At 44.5% G+C, this 18,222-nt stretch overlaps 1 protein-coding gene across 2 annotated transcripts in view; it reads left to right on the top strand.

Annotated features, from left to right (window-relative positions):
- The window catches only part of OCA2 (OCA2 melanosomal transmembrane protein), a 370,248-nt gene that overhangs the window by 68,883 nt on the left and 283,143 nt on the right, over positions 1 to 18,222 (top strand). For both annotated transcript variants that reach the window (XM_017348348.3, XM_008269748.4), the window contains exons 3-6: positions 3,478 to 3,576; positions 7,662 to 7,838; positions 10,590 to 10,647; positions 12,047 to 12,119. In XM_017348348.3, the coding sequence (XP_017203837.1) occupies positions 3,478 to 3,576; positions 7,662 to 7,838; positions 10,590 to 10,647; positions 12,047 to 12,119 (407 nt within the window). The remainder of the gene's footprint in view (positions 1 to 3,477; positions 3,577 to 7,661; positions 7,839 to 10,589; positions 10,648 to 12,046; positions 12,120 to 18,222) is intronic.

Raw genomic sequence — 18,222 nt, 5'->3', positions numbered from 1 at the left:
AGTAGAGCAGCTGAGACTTGAATTGGTGCCCATATGGGGTGCCAGCACTGCAGGTGGTGGCTTGACTTTCTATGGCACAGTGTTGGCCCCCTATTTGGCATTTTTGTAGGTCAGTTTTGTTGATAATGAAATCTGTTGGCTTTTGTCTGAGAATGTGTTTAATTTCTCTCGCTGTTTAAGAAATACTTTACTGGATACAGTTTTCAGTGCTAGGCTCTCAGGTCTATGGGCTGCCATTTCCTTTCTGGGCTCTGGCATATGTGTTTTCTGGGTGATCTTGTATCTTTTCTCCATGTGGTTTATGAGTTTTCCAGGACACAGGCCAGGGATCCTGCGAAGTAGCATGGTCCAAAGGGCTTCTCTGCTTTTCCCTTTGCAGAGAAGAATGGGTTTGAACAATGTGAAACAGTATCTGGATGGTATAAAATTAACTTGAAATTTGGAATGATCTGAAGTTTCTTTGGGAAATTTCCCTGTGAAACTTATTTTAATTTCAGCACTTTAGAAATATAAATATGTTAAAAACTTCGAAACCATTTCCCGCATGGTTAACTACAACCATAAACTATTTTATGTTCACAAAGCACAACTGAAATGCTAAAGAATAACAAAATCAGCCAGATATGGCAATCACAGAGAAGGTAACGTGGACTTCTGACTTCTCCCCACTTCTGATTTTGGTCTTTAGTGGCAAGAAGGTGAACCCCCATGCTGGGCGCTGTGATGCTGCTGTAAGCCGTCCTGAGGGGCTGTAGCTTGATCTTTCTAAGGAGCAATAGCACCTCTATTCCTTTCAGCATGACTCACTATTCAGGTGGTCTGTGATGATGATTTTTTTTTTTTTTGGATAGGCAGAGTGGACAGTGAGAGAGAGAGAGACAGAGAGAAAGGTCTTCCTTTGCCGTTGGTTCACCCTCCAATGATCACCGCAGCCGGTGCGCTGTGGCTGGCGCACCACGCTGATCCGATGGCAGGAGCCAGGTACTTCTCCTGGTCTCCCATGGGGTGCAGAGCCCAAGGACTTGGGCCATCCTCCACTGCACTCCTGGGCCACAGCAGAGAGCTGGCCTGGAAGAGGGGCAACTGGGACAGAATCGGCACCCCAACTGGAACTAGAACCCGGTGTGCCGGCGCCGCAAGGCGGAGAATTAGCCTAATGAGCCGTGGCGCCGGCCTGTGATGATTCTTATGGAACATTATAATCATTTAGAAATCTGTTGAGTCAAGAAGACAGTGTCATACAAATAAGTTATGATTATTGGGCTTAAACTGTTCATTATTAAGTATTTATTAAGAACCTGTATTGGCCGGCGCCGCGGCTTACTTGGCTAATCCTCCGCCTGTGGCGCCGGCACCCCGGGTTCTAGTCCCGGTTGGGCACCAGATTCTGTCCCGGTTGCTCCTCTTCCAGTCCAGCTCTCTGCTGTAGCCCTGGAAGGCAGTGGAGGATGGCCCAAGTGCTTAGGCCCTGCACCCTCATGGGAGACCAGGAGGAAGCACCTGGCTCCTGGCTTCGAGTCAGCGCAGTGCTCCAGCTGTAGCGGCCACTTGTGGGGTGAACCAATGGCAAAGGAAGACCTTTCTCTCTGTCTTTCTCTCTCTCTCACTAACTCTGCATGTCAAAAAAAAATAAAATAAAATAAAAAAGAACCTGTATTAAACTGGGTACCATTTATGGTATCATAAAACAAAGCAAAACAATATGACAGCCATTCATAAGAAACTCAGAGTCTGATGAAAATAATTGACTCTGTCTTTATGCCTTCCACTTAGATATCCTTGTTTAACACAATGGAACTGAGGGTTTTTTTTTTTTTTTGGTGTATAATTTTCTTTTCATCTATATTACAAGGCTGAGAAAACTGGAGCTCATAGTGGCAATACTACATAACAAACTGCCCTGAGGAGCAGAAAATGCATGGATGTTCGTTTTTCACTGAGACCTTTATCAAATGTAAACCCCTCTGGATTTACAGCTGTAAGAGAATGGGGGACAAAATGCTGAGTTATTTAAGCCAGTTTGAACAACTAAAAGCATACTAATTATTAAATTCCCTAGACACAGTCATCTTCTGTATCCTCACCTTCACCTGTCCAAGTCAAGGTATCTGCCCTACACCTCTGCTCACACCACGTTATCCTCTCCTGGCTGTTAAAGCCCCTGAGTCATACGTGTTCTCTGTAGAAAGTGGCCCAAGGCTGCCTAGAGACAGCACCCAATGGACAGTTGCTGGTCCCTAACTTCTCTTCTGACTTCCCTGAGTCATGTAGTAGTTAGATGCAGATCAAGGCCCTAGTTCCTCCACAGGCCACAGTCTCATTGTTTATGTTACAGGTGAATACTTGCGTAAGGAAGGGAAAGCAAATGGACATATTTTTCATAAAATTTCTTCTTTGTTGTGTTTTCTGTCTTTGTTGTGTTTTATGATCTACGTTGACATCTGAAATATCACAACATGGCCTGGGCTTATTTATCCCAGCATATAAAATGCTATATTCCTGATAAGTAGGAACGGAAATTATTTCTGCAATTTGCCATTCCTTTTTTTTGGTTGTGTCTCTTTTTTGATTTAAAAAATTTGTTTAAGGAATACAAATTTCATATATAAAAATTTAGGAACATAGTAATTCTTCCCACCCTACCCTTCCTCCCACCCACACTTCCACCCTTCTTCCTCCTCCCTCCCTATTCTCATTCTTATTTTTCACAAAGATCGATTTTCAGTTAACTTTATATTCATAATATAAACTCTACATTAAGTAAAGAGTTCAACAAATAGTATGAAGAAAAAGCACTGTACCTCATCATTTGAAACAAGGACTATTCAAAATCATTACATCTCAAAGTATCAGTTTCACTCCAAATAGATTGCCTTTTATTGCCATTCCTCTTAAAAAAACTATTTTTAGACAACATATATCCTTTAATGAGGGTGAGCATAAAGGTATGGTGTAGACCTTGTTGTGCCTGTGCAAGTATTTCCCTCTCGAAAGCTCCTGATTTGAATGTGAAGGGTTTTCAAAGTAATCATGGAAATTGTGTAAATGAAAAACTATGCATGGGTTTCAAAAACTTGCGTCAAAATAAACTTATCTTTCTCAACAAGCGTTTTGAAGTCCCCTTATAAAAAGACCCCATCAGACTGATGTATACTTGATGGGAGCTCTGCATGGGATAGTCAAAGTGGCTAGAATCTACTGTTAATGCTGATTCTCACTGTTAATGCTACAGTGAAACTAAAAGTATGGGTCCTGCTGCCTCTGGTCTCCTATGTGAGTTTTTGTTTTGCATGTTCAATCTGGCTTAAACTAGGGAAGAGAGTTGTATTGAGCCATCTCTCCTAAATCTCCAGCTGTTTACAAAGTCCATGGAAAAAATATCACTGAATTTTGGGCACCTTCTCGAAAGTAGCATCGCACTACTGGAACCCATTACTTTTGTGTTGGTGATTCCATTCCCTTTCATGTCTTTTTCAGGTCTCATACTCCGTTGTCCCAGCTCTTCAGCTCCAGATCTAAAGACCCCTGCTCTACAGAAAACACTCCTTTGCTGAGGCATTCCTCATCAGAGAAAGGGTGAGACTTTTTCTCTTAAGAAATTAAGACATTTCTGAGCATTACCCTTGACATTTATGCTAAAGAATTCCTTCCTGAGATACATTTTTATCTGACATGTTGGTCCTTGTCAGATCCTTGACAATTCATTGTAGTAGATATTTAAGATTCTAGTGGTTGTGTTGTATGGCTTATGAATTTCACATGGCCTTGAGTAGAGCCCCACATTGATTATATAGCACACATACACATCCATACATGTACATAGCTCTGACAGGCTGTCTCATTAGAATGGGATTTCTCACTTAAATAAATCTTTTTATTAACAAAAGGGGCCAGTGCTGTGGCGCAGTGGGTTAATGCCCTGGCTTAGAGTGCTGGCATCCCATATGGGCACTGGTTTGAGTCTCGGCTGCTCTACTTCCAATCCAGCTCTCTGCTATGGCCTGGGAAAGCAGTAGAAGATGGCTCAAGTCCTTGGGCCCCTGCACCCACGTAGGAAACCCGGAAGAAGCTCCTAGCTTCTGGCTTCTGATTGGCACAGCTGAAGCCATTGCGGTCAATTGGAGAGTGAACCAGCGGATAGAAGACCTCTCTGTCTCTCTCTGCCTCTCCTCTCTCTCTCTAACTCTGACTTGCAAATAAATAAATAAATAAATCTTTTTTGAAAAAAGAATGAGATTTTTCACTTGGAGCTGAGAAATGTTTGGAGACAGTTTTGGTTGTCATACTAGGGGCTGGGGTTACTGAACTGGGCTTACTGGCATCTAAGGGTAGAGGGCAGGGATGCTCCTCAATACTCTGCAATGTACAGGACAGTTCCCACCATAAAATTTTATCTATTATAGACGTTAACAGTGATCAGGTTGAGATATGATCCACAAGATAATTCTGTTTTCTGTAAGACTGAAAACTTCTTTGGGACAAATTTTGATGGTTCTGGAATTGCCTGAGCAGAGATGATGTGGAAGTTGATTTACAGACATTTCTGGAATGAAAGGTTTGGCTCGGGCCTTCAAGCTCACTTATGCTACTTTCTGCAAATCCGGAAGTCTGGGCTACCTGCTCAGTATCTGCACGCTCTTCACACACTGCAAGTGTTGGGACATTGTCCTGAGTCTCCCTTTCCTGCCCGCTGACCCTGGGTACCTGTATTGACAGACAGGCTGCTGTGTCTCTTTCAGCTGACTTAGCCTCCGAGGAGCTGCCCACCAGAGCTCCTTCCGGCCCTGTCTGCAGCTGGAGGCAGAAGGTGGAGCTTCACGCTTGCTGTGTGCTGTGTAGGCTCCTGGTCTCGCTTTCTGAAGACTTGGATTTCCAGATTTGAATGGGGTGTGGGTATCTGGATTTTTCATCTTCCATTGAAGGGATGATCTTCTGGATCTCTCCGGGAGATTTCTGTTAACAAGTTCTGTGCCCCTACAAAGGTTTCCACTGAGCACTGTGAGAAGAGGAACTTCTGTCCCTCTCTGGATCTCCAGGGAAGTCCCATTCATGTTCAAGGGTGCTCCAATGTTACTTTCTTTGTGAAGCTTAGATTTCCTAACCTCCACTCCCACCGAGAGTCAGTGCTTTTCCTGTGCTTTCAAACATTGTAGGCGTGCCCTTATTTCTGAACATGTCTTGTGCTAAGCATGGTTATGCCTACAGGTCTGTACTTTCTTCATCCTATAGTCCTATGCCAAGCATAGAACCCGCCACTGGTCCTTCAGTGACTTGATGGGGGGTGGGTGCAAGCCGAAGCACTCCTGAGAACCCATTACTTAAATATTCTGTATATGGGGATAACTTAGTTCTTAGCTATATCTCCTAAAGAATAACTTTGAAAATAAGCACCTAATACATCTATTCCCTTGATGCTTTTTGTTGAACTACTCGGTAACATATTAAGGCCTGAGACACTTTAGAACTTGAAGCTCATTGTAAAACCAATAATGTATAAGCATTTGTCTCAGCCATTGGGACATAGAGACATCCCTAGCAGGCGGAAATGGGTCTTACGTCACAAACATCCTTTCAGAGGAGCAGAACATGGCACCAGATTTTTTTTATTTCAAAGGCAGAGTGACAAGGAGGGAGGAGAGGAAGAAGAGGGGAGAGAGAGAGAGGAATCTTCCACCCACTGGTTCACTCCGCAAATGCCTGCAACAGTTAAGTCTAGGCCAAGCCAAAGCCATTTTAGTTTCCCATGTGTCAGTGTCCCATGCACTTGAGCCATCATCTGCTGCCTCTGAGGCTCCTTAGTAGGAAGCTGGATCAGAAGTGTGGAGTGCCTGGAACTCTAACCAGTACTCGGATATAGGATATGGGAATTCCAAGCAGTGCCTTAACCCACTGCACCGCAATGCCTGCCCCACTTTGATGCAGTTTTAATCTGATCAAATGACTTATTAGGGTATCATCCATTGATTTACTTGCTTTTTGAAGTGAATGGTGGCCGGCGCTGCGGCTCACTAGGCTAATCCTCCGCCTGCGGCACTGGCACCCCGGGTTCTAGTCCCGGTTGGGGCGCCGGATTCTGTCCCGGTTGCCCCTCTTCCGGGCCAGCTCTCTGCTGTGGCCCTGGGAGTGCAGTGGAGGATGGCCCATTGCTTGGGCTCCTGCACCCGCATGGGAGACCAGGAGAAGCACCTGGCTCCTGCCATCAGATCAGCGTGGTGCGCCGGCTGTGGTGGCCATTGGAAGGTGAACCAACGGCAAAAGGAAGACCTTTCTCTCTGTCTCCCTCACTGTCTACTCTGCCTGTCAAAAAAAAAAAAAAAAAAAAAAAGAACATGTCTTACATCTGCTGTGAGAACAGAGTGGTCCTTCATCACACAGTTATTCAAATTTAAATTAAAATAAAATGAAATTCAGTAATTCCATTCTTGAGCTGCATTATCCGGATTCCAAGTGGTCAGCAGCACATGTGGCTGCTGTAGTGGACAAGGCAGAGAACACTTCCATGGCCACAGAAAGTTCTATACAGGTCTGCTCCAAAAAGCCATGACATTAACTTGCTTTCCTCTTTCTACTGGGAGAAAGCAGTTTCCTTAGTTCAAATTTTTGTACAGTTGTGCCTTTTCAGTAATTATATAATAATTACATATATAACATATATATATAATTGTGCTTTTTCAGTAATTATAAGGGGAGTAATATTATTTCTCATATATTTGAGCTTTTTCAAGTCACAAAATCATAGAAAAATTATTTACTATTTTGAAAGCCATTTGTTTTCTTGTTACATATTGGTTTCATGAAGCCCAGTTTGTGTCTCTGGGCTTCTACTTCTGAGTAAGATTATTATTTTTTCTTTGTAGGTGAACCATTCTAAAGTAGTGATAAATGTTAAAGTGTCTCATAATGTCTTGTTGAGCTAGCTGGGTTCACGAGGCACCAACCACAGATCACAGCTGTTGTTAATGTCAGGATTGTGATTCCGGGAGTATTTCACACACTACGTGAACATCCTGGCTTTTGGTACCACCTTTCTAGAGCCAAGTGCAACTCTGCTGAAGAAATTGCTGTGACGCCCAGGGGATTGAAAAATGTACATGAGCATGTCCATATGTAATCCTGATAAAAATTTATGGTTCACCTGGATTCATTTCCTAGACCTAGAGTCTGTTCTTGAAGCACTGATGCTCTCCATTCTCACTGGATGTTGTCTGGGAAAGCCAGACGAGGAACCTTCCTTAGAGTTCCACTACAGAAATCTATTTATGCAGATGAGGAAAAGCTTACACCACTCACTCCGCTCCAGGACGAGTGTCACAGCCCTGTGTCCTGACGGCTCTGCCACATTTAGAGAGAAAGCAAGTACTGAAATGAGTGGGGATCTTGACTGAGCCAGAAACAGCTTCACTGAAAAGTCCCAAAGTCAGAAAAGGCTGACGTTTCTTGAATGTTCACAACTGATTTTGAAAACATGAGTGATCCCAGCAGTTCTTCTTTGATCACATTGTTCTATGATGCCAGGAAAGATCCCTTCCCGCCAGTGTGAAAGAGCGATACTTTTAAGGACCATATTGATTCCATGACACTTCACTAGTCGCCTTGGAGAGGAAATCTTATTTCGGAGAAGCTGTTGCAGGAAAAATAAGCACAAAGCTCTTGCTTTGCAGGCCCCTTTACCATCCAGAGTTCATCACTGCTGCAGAATCCTGGGAAAGCAGCTCTGCTGAGTGGGAGCGCCGATGCCTGCTGAGCAGAGAGGTGGAGGGCTTGTCTACGTCTGCCTCCTCGGAGAAGGGGGAGCTTCCAGAGGGCGCTCTGGTTGGATTCCGCCTCTCAAGACTGAGGTAGGAGGACCAGGAGTGCCAGCGCTGGTGGTGGTGGTGATGGCCACACCTGGCTTTCCACTTGTCCTGGGATTGGCCGAGGCGGGGTCTCACCCACACTTAAATGACAGTGAAGATGAGGATGAAGGTTTTTCACATATGGCCAGGTTGCACATTTCCTTCAAGGTTATCTGTCTTTTCCTGAGGCTTGAAAGACATTTAAGGTGGCTCAGCAAATCGGCGTGGAGCCTGTGAGGCTATGAGGAAGTTGGATCATAAACCTAAAAACTTACACCTACACTCTTCTTCCTGGGTGTGTCCTTGGAATCTTCACGGTCATTAGATTTGCAAGTACTCATAGAATCTGTTTGCTTCAGGAGTCTCTGTGACGTTTTAGAGTTTGAAATTATCTTTGCAGCTATAAGGGTTGGATTTAGTGCATGGCCCAGCCTGAGGGATGCCTGGGTTTCCCGCACTGTGGAAGCCTGGAGTTTAAGGCTGTGCATTCATGGAACAAAGGCTAACGTGTAGGCTGCATGAGCTCCAGAGGGCGGGCATGCATGAGGGGGCCCAGGGAGCTTTGCTTTATTGTGGGTGGTCCCCGGTGCTCTTGCTTTACCTGCTGGGATAACTTTCATATGCACATTTATGTAAAGGAGGGGTTCTTTTGGAGCAACATGTTTGAAAGCAGTGCCTCCAAGGACAAAACAAACCTGGGAGAGAGGACCAGTGGGACTCCATTCTGGATCTTCCCTGAAGTAATGGAGGGACTCTGGCAGGACCAGGCCTGGCTATGTGACTATCTCCAGTGGCCTGATGCCCTCCTATCCATGGCCTTCCATGGGTTTAGGCTAACATGATATGTGTGAAAGCCCTAGATAGGTGAAAAGCACGGTGCACCTGTGAGGGATTAGTGTTGTGTCAGTGTGTTAGGGGACCAGTCTTTTCTAAAGAGTTGATTGGAACTACATCCACCTGTGCTCAGAGGTGCACTTTCAAAGCCATGCTATGTACTGGGACTATCACCCAGTTACCTATTGCTCTCCTAACTGTTCTGGGAGTTAGATAGGGGGTATCTTAAGGAGAATAAGGATTTTGCTCAAGGATACACAGCTTTTGAACTAAGCCAAGGGCCAGCAACTTGCCCCCAGTTTCCCCATTGCTGCTTGACCATGGAGATACCTTTTCCTACCACCTGTAGCTTCTTCAGCATGACTGGTCTCTGCTCCTCTCATAGGGGTGGATGAATCGGCTAATGAATCTCCATGGAATTATGTGAAATTATGTGACTGGAGACCAGTCCCATGGGTCTTCAAGGTGATTAATCCCGACACTACTCATGCCTTTCCCTAAGTGTGTGGTTAACGGCCCCAGAAGGTGCCATGTCCCCAGTTATCTTGCAATATGGGAAAATAGAATCAAGTGCCTTAGAAACTATACATTCAGTGATTTGTCTTCTATTATTCATCAAATATTTGCCTTGACCATGCCACTGAACTAAAAAGGACTTCAGTGTCATTCTTTATATCTAGAAAGTACCATGCATGATCGGTGAAGAAACTTGTAAGGAATATTTTAATTTGGGTTGTCATCTCTGCTGTATAAGGCAGTTATGTAGAAAGAAATCTGTATTTAGAACATCTCAATTAATGCTTCATGCTTTAAAAAGAAATGTCATTTTGATTCTTATTTAAGTAGGTGCTGTTGAATCATAATTTGGAAGCATGAAATGATTATTCATCAAATTCATTAAATCTAAGAGAATGCAAACAAGATTTTACTATTTTAAAAAGGACCAGAAAGAAGGTTTTCAGAGATGAATAGAACTTAACGAAGTTCTATTAACCAAGTTAAATAGAACTTAACATGTGCCAACATAGACTTTCTTGCTTGATTCTACAAATGTGCATCTAGTATGGCCGATGTACCAACACCCTTTTGTGTGTGAGGACAGAGAAAAACACCCCAGTGCTTTCCCTCTCAGAGCAGCCAGTAGGAGAGCATGCCCTACCTCAATGGGATCTGGCTTCTGAGAGAGGGGAGAAGGGTGTGATGGAAGACTGCAGTCGGGAGCATCTTCAGTGGGTCAAAGGCCCCATGGCCCAGTTGGGGAGCAAGGAGGAGGCTGATGTGACTGGAGGGACCACAGAGGGCAGGCCAGGCCCAGGTTCACATAGACCTTGGGGGCCATAGTTAAGAAAAGTAATAATGACTGGGCTGGAGAGGCTTCAGAAGTTGTCAGTGCAGGCTGAGTGTGTGGTTGATTATCTGTCATCTCCTATGGAATTCTTCAAAGACTATTCTAGGACAGCTAGTCACAATATTGAAGTTTCTTTCTTGCAGTATTTGGTTTTATATTTGATGATAAGTCTACATTCCCACCTTCCAGAAAGCTTAGTGGAAGATAATTGATAAACATGAATTGGAAAGCCAAGATAAGGCATTCAACTTACTTATTTCAAGGAAACTGGAGCCCTTTAAAAAGGCTCTAAAGAGCCCCAAATCTTGAATATTGGCTTCCATGGCAAGAAGACATCTGTAGTCATTGGGGGTTAACTTTATTTCCCTCCATAACATTCACAAGCTTCTTTAGATAAGGAAGTAGATTTACTGGCCAGCAATGTGCCCCCTTAATAAAGAAAGAATTCAACACACATGCTTTGGAGTGGAGATTACTCCAGGCTTTAGAGAGGTACCTGGGTTTGGTCAGTCTGGGCATGTGCAAACAGGACCACTGCCTGTGCCCCTTGGGGCCTGCTTTCTCTCTTGCAGGTGCTGCATGCGGTGGCTGAAAATCACAGGCTTGTTCGTCTTTGTGGTGTTGTGCTCTGTGAGTACCAGGGCTGCCCCCAGTGCTGCTGCTGGGTCAGGGGATATCCTGGGGGCTTCTGTGGGTGGGCACAGTCCTCTGGGTGTGTTGGGCTGGATGACATCAGGATCTGAGCTGTGAGACCCACTGTTTGGCCCACTTCCCCTGATTGTTTGACCTTTCTTTGATGAAGATGCTGAGGGCATGGAGGGGGTGGGCTGGAGGAGGGTATCAGGGACGCCTGCCGTTAGTCACAGGGACTGGGGCTGTGCATGTGCGTGTGTGGATTGTGTGTGTCCAAGTGTCTGTTCTCCTCAGCTGTGACATGAAGACAGCAAGGGTGATGTATGACATCAGTGCCGACTGAACTGAATCAAGTACAGTCAACTCCTAATATCCCAAGAGGGAGGAGAGCAATGGTTCAGAGACATAATCTATTCATGAAACAAGAACCGTTACAGTCTTCCCTTGGTATCCATAGAGATTCCACCCAGATACCAGAATTAATGGATGCTCAAGTCCTTATCAAGTGGTGTAGTATTTGCATATCACTTATGCATATCCTTTTGTACACTTTAAATCATTTCTAGACTATTGATAATACCCAATACAGCGTACATGCCATATAAATAGTAGTTGTGCTGTATTGTTTAGTGATTAATGATAAAAAATCTGTACATGTTCAGTAAGACAACTTTTGTAGGCCTAACTATGCTTTCAATCCATGGTTGGTTGAATCTTTGGGTGTGGAACTTGCAGATACAGGGGACTGACTGTATACTGAACTCTGAAAACTTCAAAATTTTCCAATATCCTTTCTACTTCCTCCTCACATGAGCGTGTGGTTTTGAGTCCCTCTCCCCTGCCCCACTGCTCAGTAGGGCCTGGGTGTGCACTGGAAAATTTGAGGGAGAGGTCAGAGTGGGCCAAGCCTCCTCTGATTTCAGGAGCTGACTTGAGCTTGATGTCTGTGTTCAGCCTTCATATGGGAGATGGAGTCTTGGTAATTTGTGGATACATCCCAAATGGAGTTTGAAGAGTTTGCTTTGAACATCTATGATGCATCCATCTGCACTTTACTTTCCGATGATGTGTAAAGCTTTTTGCAAACAAATACTACAACCACAACAGAGGTTGTATTCTTCTATTTTCCAATATGGAAAATCATGTTGATTTACCTTTGACAATCTAACTTTGTGGCCAGGCATTTAATCTTTAAAATTGGCAAATATCAATAACCAAGGCCTATTAGAGCTGAATGTAGCATCAGAATATTTTAATAAAAGGTATTCAGAATAAGCTGGTGAGTTTGGGGTACATAAATCATACATCACATCTCTGTTTAACTGTAGTAAAAATTATTTAAGTCCTATTGCTCTCATACCACAAATATATCATTAAATGTTTCTGATTGTTACAGATTTTATTCAGCCTGTATCCAGATCAAGGGAAGTTCTGGCAGTTGTTGGCTGTGTCACCACTGGAAAGCTACTGTATCCAAAATACACATGGAGATGGTCAGCCACCCATGGTTGAGATTTGCAAAGCAAAGGGACGCTCAACAACTATTACCACTTTGCTGAAGGTTGAAGCCTAGGCCATCACCATTCCTGTTGTCCTGTGTCTCCAGGACGTTTGGATAGATACAGGGCTCTGAAACAGAAGGAGAGGGGAGCTCTGTGAAGATTGTGCGATTGAGTGGTTGGTAATAAAGCACCCATGGAAGGTAACATGCAGAGTGGCACATTCTAGCTAGGAAAAGGCTTTCCCTTATCTCCAAAGTACAGTCTGTTCTGTGCCTTTTTCCCCACCACTGTCTTGTGCATTTCCTCTTGGGTGTTTCCTATTGACCCTGCCTCATAGTCACTGGTTCTTTCCTGATAATTGCTTTTCTTCTTCATTCTGCTTTCTCTTGCTTATTTGTATACCTTGGATTTAAAGCCAGATACATTGTGTAATATAGAAGATACTGAGGTCAGTAGTTTTGAAACTTGGAGATGAGCAAATCTTAACTTCCGTAGGCGCTAGTTGGGGGATTTATGAAAATCTTGTCAGAAGTTGGCTGTCTTGAGCCTTGTGGTTGCCATGGTAACCTCTGGTACACCAGACACTCTGAATTGCTGGGCCTCCTGCCAGCTGTCTGCTAGGCCTTGCTCTCTTCCAACCCATCTCTCCTCCCCCAGCTGCAAGATTTCCACTGCACCCTCAGGCTACTGGATTTGATGTACTTCCCAGGCAAATTACAGCTTTTGCTCCTTAGGAAAGGAGTTAAAGGAGGTGGGTGTGGGTAGAGTCTGGCGATGGCTGCTGCCGCCTCCCCAGCTGGCATCGTGGGGGCACTTTCTCAGAATTCTCTTCAGTCTTTTCTTCCCTGTGAGTGCCTGCCAGGCCTCCAAGAGGAAAAGCGTGTAAGAAGATGTGAACTTCCGTAGCTGTGACTTTCAGCGGCTTCTCATGCTAGCCCACATTTGACCTTGAGTAGTTTTAAAACTTTGTGATTTAGTCTTGCCTGCTTCTGTGGAAGCAGAGAGGCAGCAAAGCAGACCCCATTTCCCCCTGTAGTCAGCTTTGTTGTTCTAGCTCTCATTATTTTTCCCAGCCACCTCCTTCTGTTATAAGGAGTGAGGTATTAGTTAATGCTTGTCTAGCCTTTTCTGGTGGAAAGATTTCAGCGTATCCTGGCTGAGACTGGGAGCCTAAGTCTTTCTGAATATGGACATGTAGATTAACATATCTGAGCAACAGTTACTCGTGCTGTATATATTACCTGTCCAGTGGTCACTTGGTAGCCTTCTCAGATATCAGATCTACTGTCAAGTCGTCACAGGATCACAGTGTTTATGTTCAAATAGTCATTAGTTTTACTAAATAATGGCTCTAGGGATCTTAAGTAAGGATGCTGGCAATTCAGAAAAGCAAGCAAAGCTGTAAAGTGCTTCCTTCAAGTTAAAAGGTAAAAATTCTCAATGCATAATAGAGGATTTGGTCTTGTCTGTGGTTTAGGTGTCCACCGGAAGGCTTGGAATGTATCCTTAGCATTCAAGGAGGAAGGGACCAACTACTTTGTTGTCTTTAAAAAGAGAATTCATTCTTTTAGCGAACTAAATGGGAAATTTTTTTCTTTAGTATCTTTGATTCATGGTCTCGGTGAACTGAGATTTTAGGAACTTATGTGGCTTTCCTTATGATCACCTGTTTCAGTCTGTTGTTGCCTGGTCTTGTTTTCCTGAGTCTCTCTGTGACTTTCCAGAGCAGTCTTTCCCTGAGCCGAGTCATCTCCAAGAGAAAGGGCACTGTGGGCTTTCCAGAAGGTTCTGGTCTCAAGGCCTTCAGGGGAAGCCTGTGAGGAACGCTGATTGCAGCCCATGTGCATCCTCCCGTCTCAGTGAGTGGAAGTGCCCATCAGACCCACCCTTGAGCCAGGGTAGCTCTGATATCCACTTGAGTACATGCCCACGTCTTTGTGTTTTCTGCACCACCCTAAAACTGTCTCTGAGCTTTGGTTGAAGAGGTGTCTCCCTGTAAGAAGACTGCACAGATCTCTGATTTTAACACTCATGGTTTCTCCTTGTTGTGCCTCTACCTCTGTATCTTCTCCGCAGGTTAGAAAAATTATGACTTCTTCCTCCTCTTTTTACCCAACTCTCCCTGAGGTCTTCTCCAAGCACTGGCTTCATCGTGGCCCCAGGACATGGACACTAGTCACCCTTTGGTTGATTTCCCGGCAGGTGCTTATAACCTATTGCAGAACTCAAGGGGACAGATTGGGTCCTGTTCAGAAATTATTTTCAATGAGACTTGGCTGAGTTGGGGAGGTGCTGGGTAAGTCTGGTGATCAGACACATTTAGAGCTCTTCATGGAGCAGCCTGGGCCAAGAGCAACACTAACAGCCTTGTCCATCAGCAGGAAGCCCAGTAAGCCTGGCAGGGCCAGGCACTAAGTCCACCCGAGAGCACACAGAAACTCTTCTGCCACCCCACTGAAGACTGCACTGAGTCATTTTTAGTCGAAAGCATTTGGTGAAGTTCCTGCCCAAGCAGTGAGTGTGCTAGGCCCTGCCTAGGACTGAATGGCCTGAGTACATCCCAGCAGGCTGCTGGCTGGCCTCACTTTCGTAGCAGCAGGACTGACCAGGGAGCTCTCTGTCCTGCTCCCCGAATGCCTGCCTGTTTGGATGGGAGAGATGGAAAGAGTCAGGCAAGCAGGCAGGGACACTGCAGAGTGGTCCATAAGGTCTATGGAGCCTCATCCTCTTTGGGGGCTGATTCTGATTTCCCACATGACCCTCAGAAGGTTGCCCAATGTTCCCATGGATATCCCACAGATCTCTGGAAGCTCACGGACCCTCTCCCAAGACCCTGGGCTAAGAACCTGCTGCGGGGGGTTTGTGAAAGCTGCCAGCCTTGGGCCAGCCTGGGGTGAAGGTGCAGCAGAGGACAGTTCTGGATGCCCCAGGAGCAAAGTGCTGCAGAGAGATGGCTCAGACCTTTGAAGATGATTCTCAGGGACAGCCCATAAGTGAAGGCCTGTGGCGGAAGGAGATTCAGGGCTGGTCTTCATGGTGTCATCTGACTGAGGAGCCCTGTGCCTTCCCTTCTTGACCTTTGACTGGGCCCCTGCATGGGGTCTGCATGAGGGACACCGGAGATGCCTGTTGAGACAGGAAGGGCTTTTGCAGAAAGCACCACTCTTTAGCTGGGGAAGGAAGAAGCTACCTCTCCCTTGTGAACTTCTGCATCTCCTTGTAACGGTTGTGCTGTGTTAGCTCATTAATTGCAGGGTTAATTTTAGAAGCCTGTAACTGCAGGCACCTGAAGTTCTTTGTCTCTGTATTCTTGTCTGTTGGTGATAGTGGTGGTGGTAATGGGGCAGCTGTCAAAGGCTCCTAAGTCATTAGGCAAATGAATAGAGGCCAGCAAAACTTTACCAGAATCTAAGGCTCAGCCTTTCTTCCTCTTTCCCCTCCTTCATTCTCTTTCTTCTTCCCTCCCTCCTTCTTATGTGGTTGATTTCCCATCATACCCTGATAGCAGCCTGGGCTATCAGAGAATGTAAAGGAAACACTATGCTTAGTGTAGTGAATGCAGGCAGTCTTTACCCCATCTGCCTAGATTCTCCAACTGGGACCCTGTAAATTAGACTAACACAAGACAAATTAACAAGAGAAAAACACACCAATTTATTTAATTTAAGCTTAATCTGACCCAGGAGACATCATAAGGAATTGAAGATCTAAGGAAATAATTAAGTCTGAATGTTTTCAGACTAGGTTTGATGAAGAGTGGGGTCACAGAGCAATGTGATGGTACAAAAGGGTATAGGCAGGGTTATGAGCTAAGGGTAGTAAATTGGGGGAAACTTGGCAAGGCCTGCTCACTCAGATTCTTCCTGGTGTCCCTCCATTTTCAAAGATAATGATGCATCCTTTTTCCAGATACAGGAGTGCATCTCTCACACAAGGGTCTTATGACCTACTTCAGGGGAGGGAGGGAGGGAGGAAGAGTCATGCTCCTTCCTGTGCCTGCCATTCCTCAAATTAAAATATTCACTAGGCAAGGTGCCATGTTTAAGGGAGCGTCTTTTAAATCTTGTCAGCAGTGGTGGGTTTCTCTCCTTTCCCATTCTTCTTCAATTATACCTTAAGCTCCTTAGATTATTCCAAAACTTTGTTGTACACTATAGTAGCTATTGGATACCTGTGGTTCTTTAAATTTAAAATACATTAATGAAGTAGATAAAACTAAAATTTTACTTCCTCATTCACACCAGCCACATTTCAAGTGCTGAGTAGCCATGTGTGATTAGTGGCTACTATATGAGATAGTGAAGATATCGGACATTTGTATCACCACAGATTGTTCTGTTGGAAATCACAGCTATAGAAATTAAGGGAGACTGCCCATTTGGAACTAATTGCTGGAGGAAAATATGTTTGTACCAGATAGATTTATTTTTAATGAATTGATCAATTTTTTATCTTTCATACTTCATCATAGAATGTTGTTCCCACTTTTATGATGAAGACAGATTTGATGGGCTCCCACTTTTTTTACCTGTGTTCAATCAAGCAAAGGGTGTGCCAAAAATTGCACTGTGCAGACAGGTAAGGAAGATTTTACTCAAGACTATTGCGTGGAAGAGAAAGCACGAACCCAACTCTGAATACAATGTGATGAGTAGGGATTTATAGCCACCAAAGATTGATGGAGGGTTTGGAAAACTATGTAGAGGTACAGAGGGGAGGGCTTATTAGTCAGAGTTCTCCAAAGAATGACAACCAATAGGATATATAAATAAATGTACTTTGAAGAGTTTGTGGAAAAATGAATTTAAATCTGTATTTATTTTGGTGTAAAAGTTTTTGAAATCCATGCATATGCAGGGTATTTAGGAAATTCATGGAAGTGCCTATTAAGAAAAAAGTTATATATGGCTTTAAAAGTTTTTGTACCAAATAGACTTATCTTTAAAAATTTTTTTTAAAAATGTATTTATCTGAGAGACAGAGATCTAGACACACACACAGAGAAGAATCTCATCCCCTGGTTCATTCCTGAAATGTCAACAGTGGCTGGGGCTGTGCCACGCTGAAACCAGGAGCTGGGAACTCAGTGCAGGTTTCCCTTGTGGGCAGAAGGAACCCAGTTACTTGAGCCATCGCTGCTGCATCCTAGAGTCTGTATTAGCAGAAAACTGGAGGAGCCAGAGCCCGGAATTGAACCCAGGTACTCTGATGTCAGTTATGGTGTCCTAACTTGTATCTCAGTTCCTAGGCCAAATGCCTGTTCCCAAACTTAACTTTTAATTCCAGTTTCCCATGAACTGTTTGAAGTATCTTCACATGTACAGAAAGAGATTTACTGGGGCCGGCACCATGGCTCGCTTGGTTAATACTCTGCCTGCGGTGCCCACATCCCATACGGGCACCGGGTTCTAGTCCCAGTTGCTCCTCTTCCAGTCCAGCTCTCTGCTGTGGCCCGGGAAGGCAGTGGAGGATGGTCCAAGTGCTTGGGCGCCTGCACCCGCATGGGAGACCAGGAAGAAGCACCTGGCTCCTGGCTTCAGATTGGCATAACTCCGGCCGTAGCGGCCATTTGGGGAATGAACCAACGGAAGGAAGACCTTTCTATCTGTCTTTCTCTCTCACTGTCTAACTCTATCTGTCAAATAAAAAAAAGAAAGATTTATTATAAGATATTGGTTCATATGATTACAGAGGCCTAGAAGTCTGTAATATGTTCTTTACAAACTGGAGATCCAGGAAAGCCAGTGGCATATCTTGAAGATGTGAGCGTCAGAGAGTCAGTAGTGTAGATTTCCATCCAAATACAAAGACCTGAGAACTAGGAATCTCTAGGGCAAGAGATGGGTGCCTCAGCTCAGTAGTGGAGGGAAGTGGAGAGAGAGAGAATGAATATGAATGTGAGTGAGTGCACATTCTTCTTCATTCTACCTTTTATTCTATCTGGGCCCTCATGGATCAGATGATGATCACCTGCGCTGGGGAAGGAAGATCTTTTGTGCTCAGTCTGCAAATTCAAATGTTAATCTCTTTTGGAAACACCTTCCCAGACTTACTTAGAATTAATGTTTCA

The sequence above is a fragment of the Oryctolagus cuniculus genome, chromosome 12 (assembly GCF_964237555.1).
Source record: "Oryctolagus cuniculus chromosome 12, mOryCun1.1, whole genome shotgun sequence".
Taxonomy (NCBI): Eukaryota; Metazoa; Chordata; class Mammalia; order Lagomorpha; family Leporidae; genus Oryctolagus; species Oryctolagus cuniculus.
The sequence above is the reverse complement of the archived record's forward strand: the minus strand, read 5'-3'. Positions and strand labels throughout refer to the sequence as shown.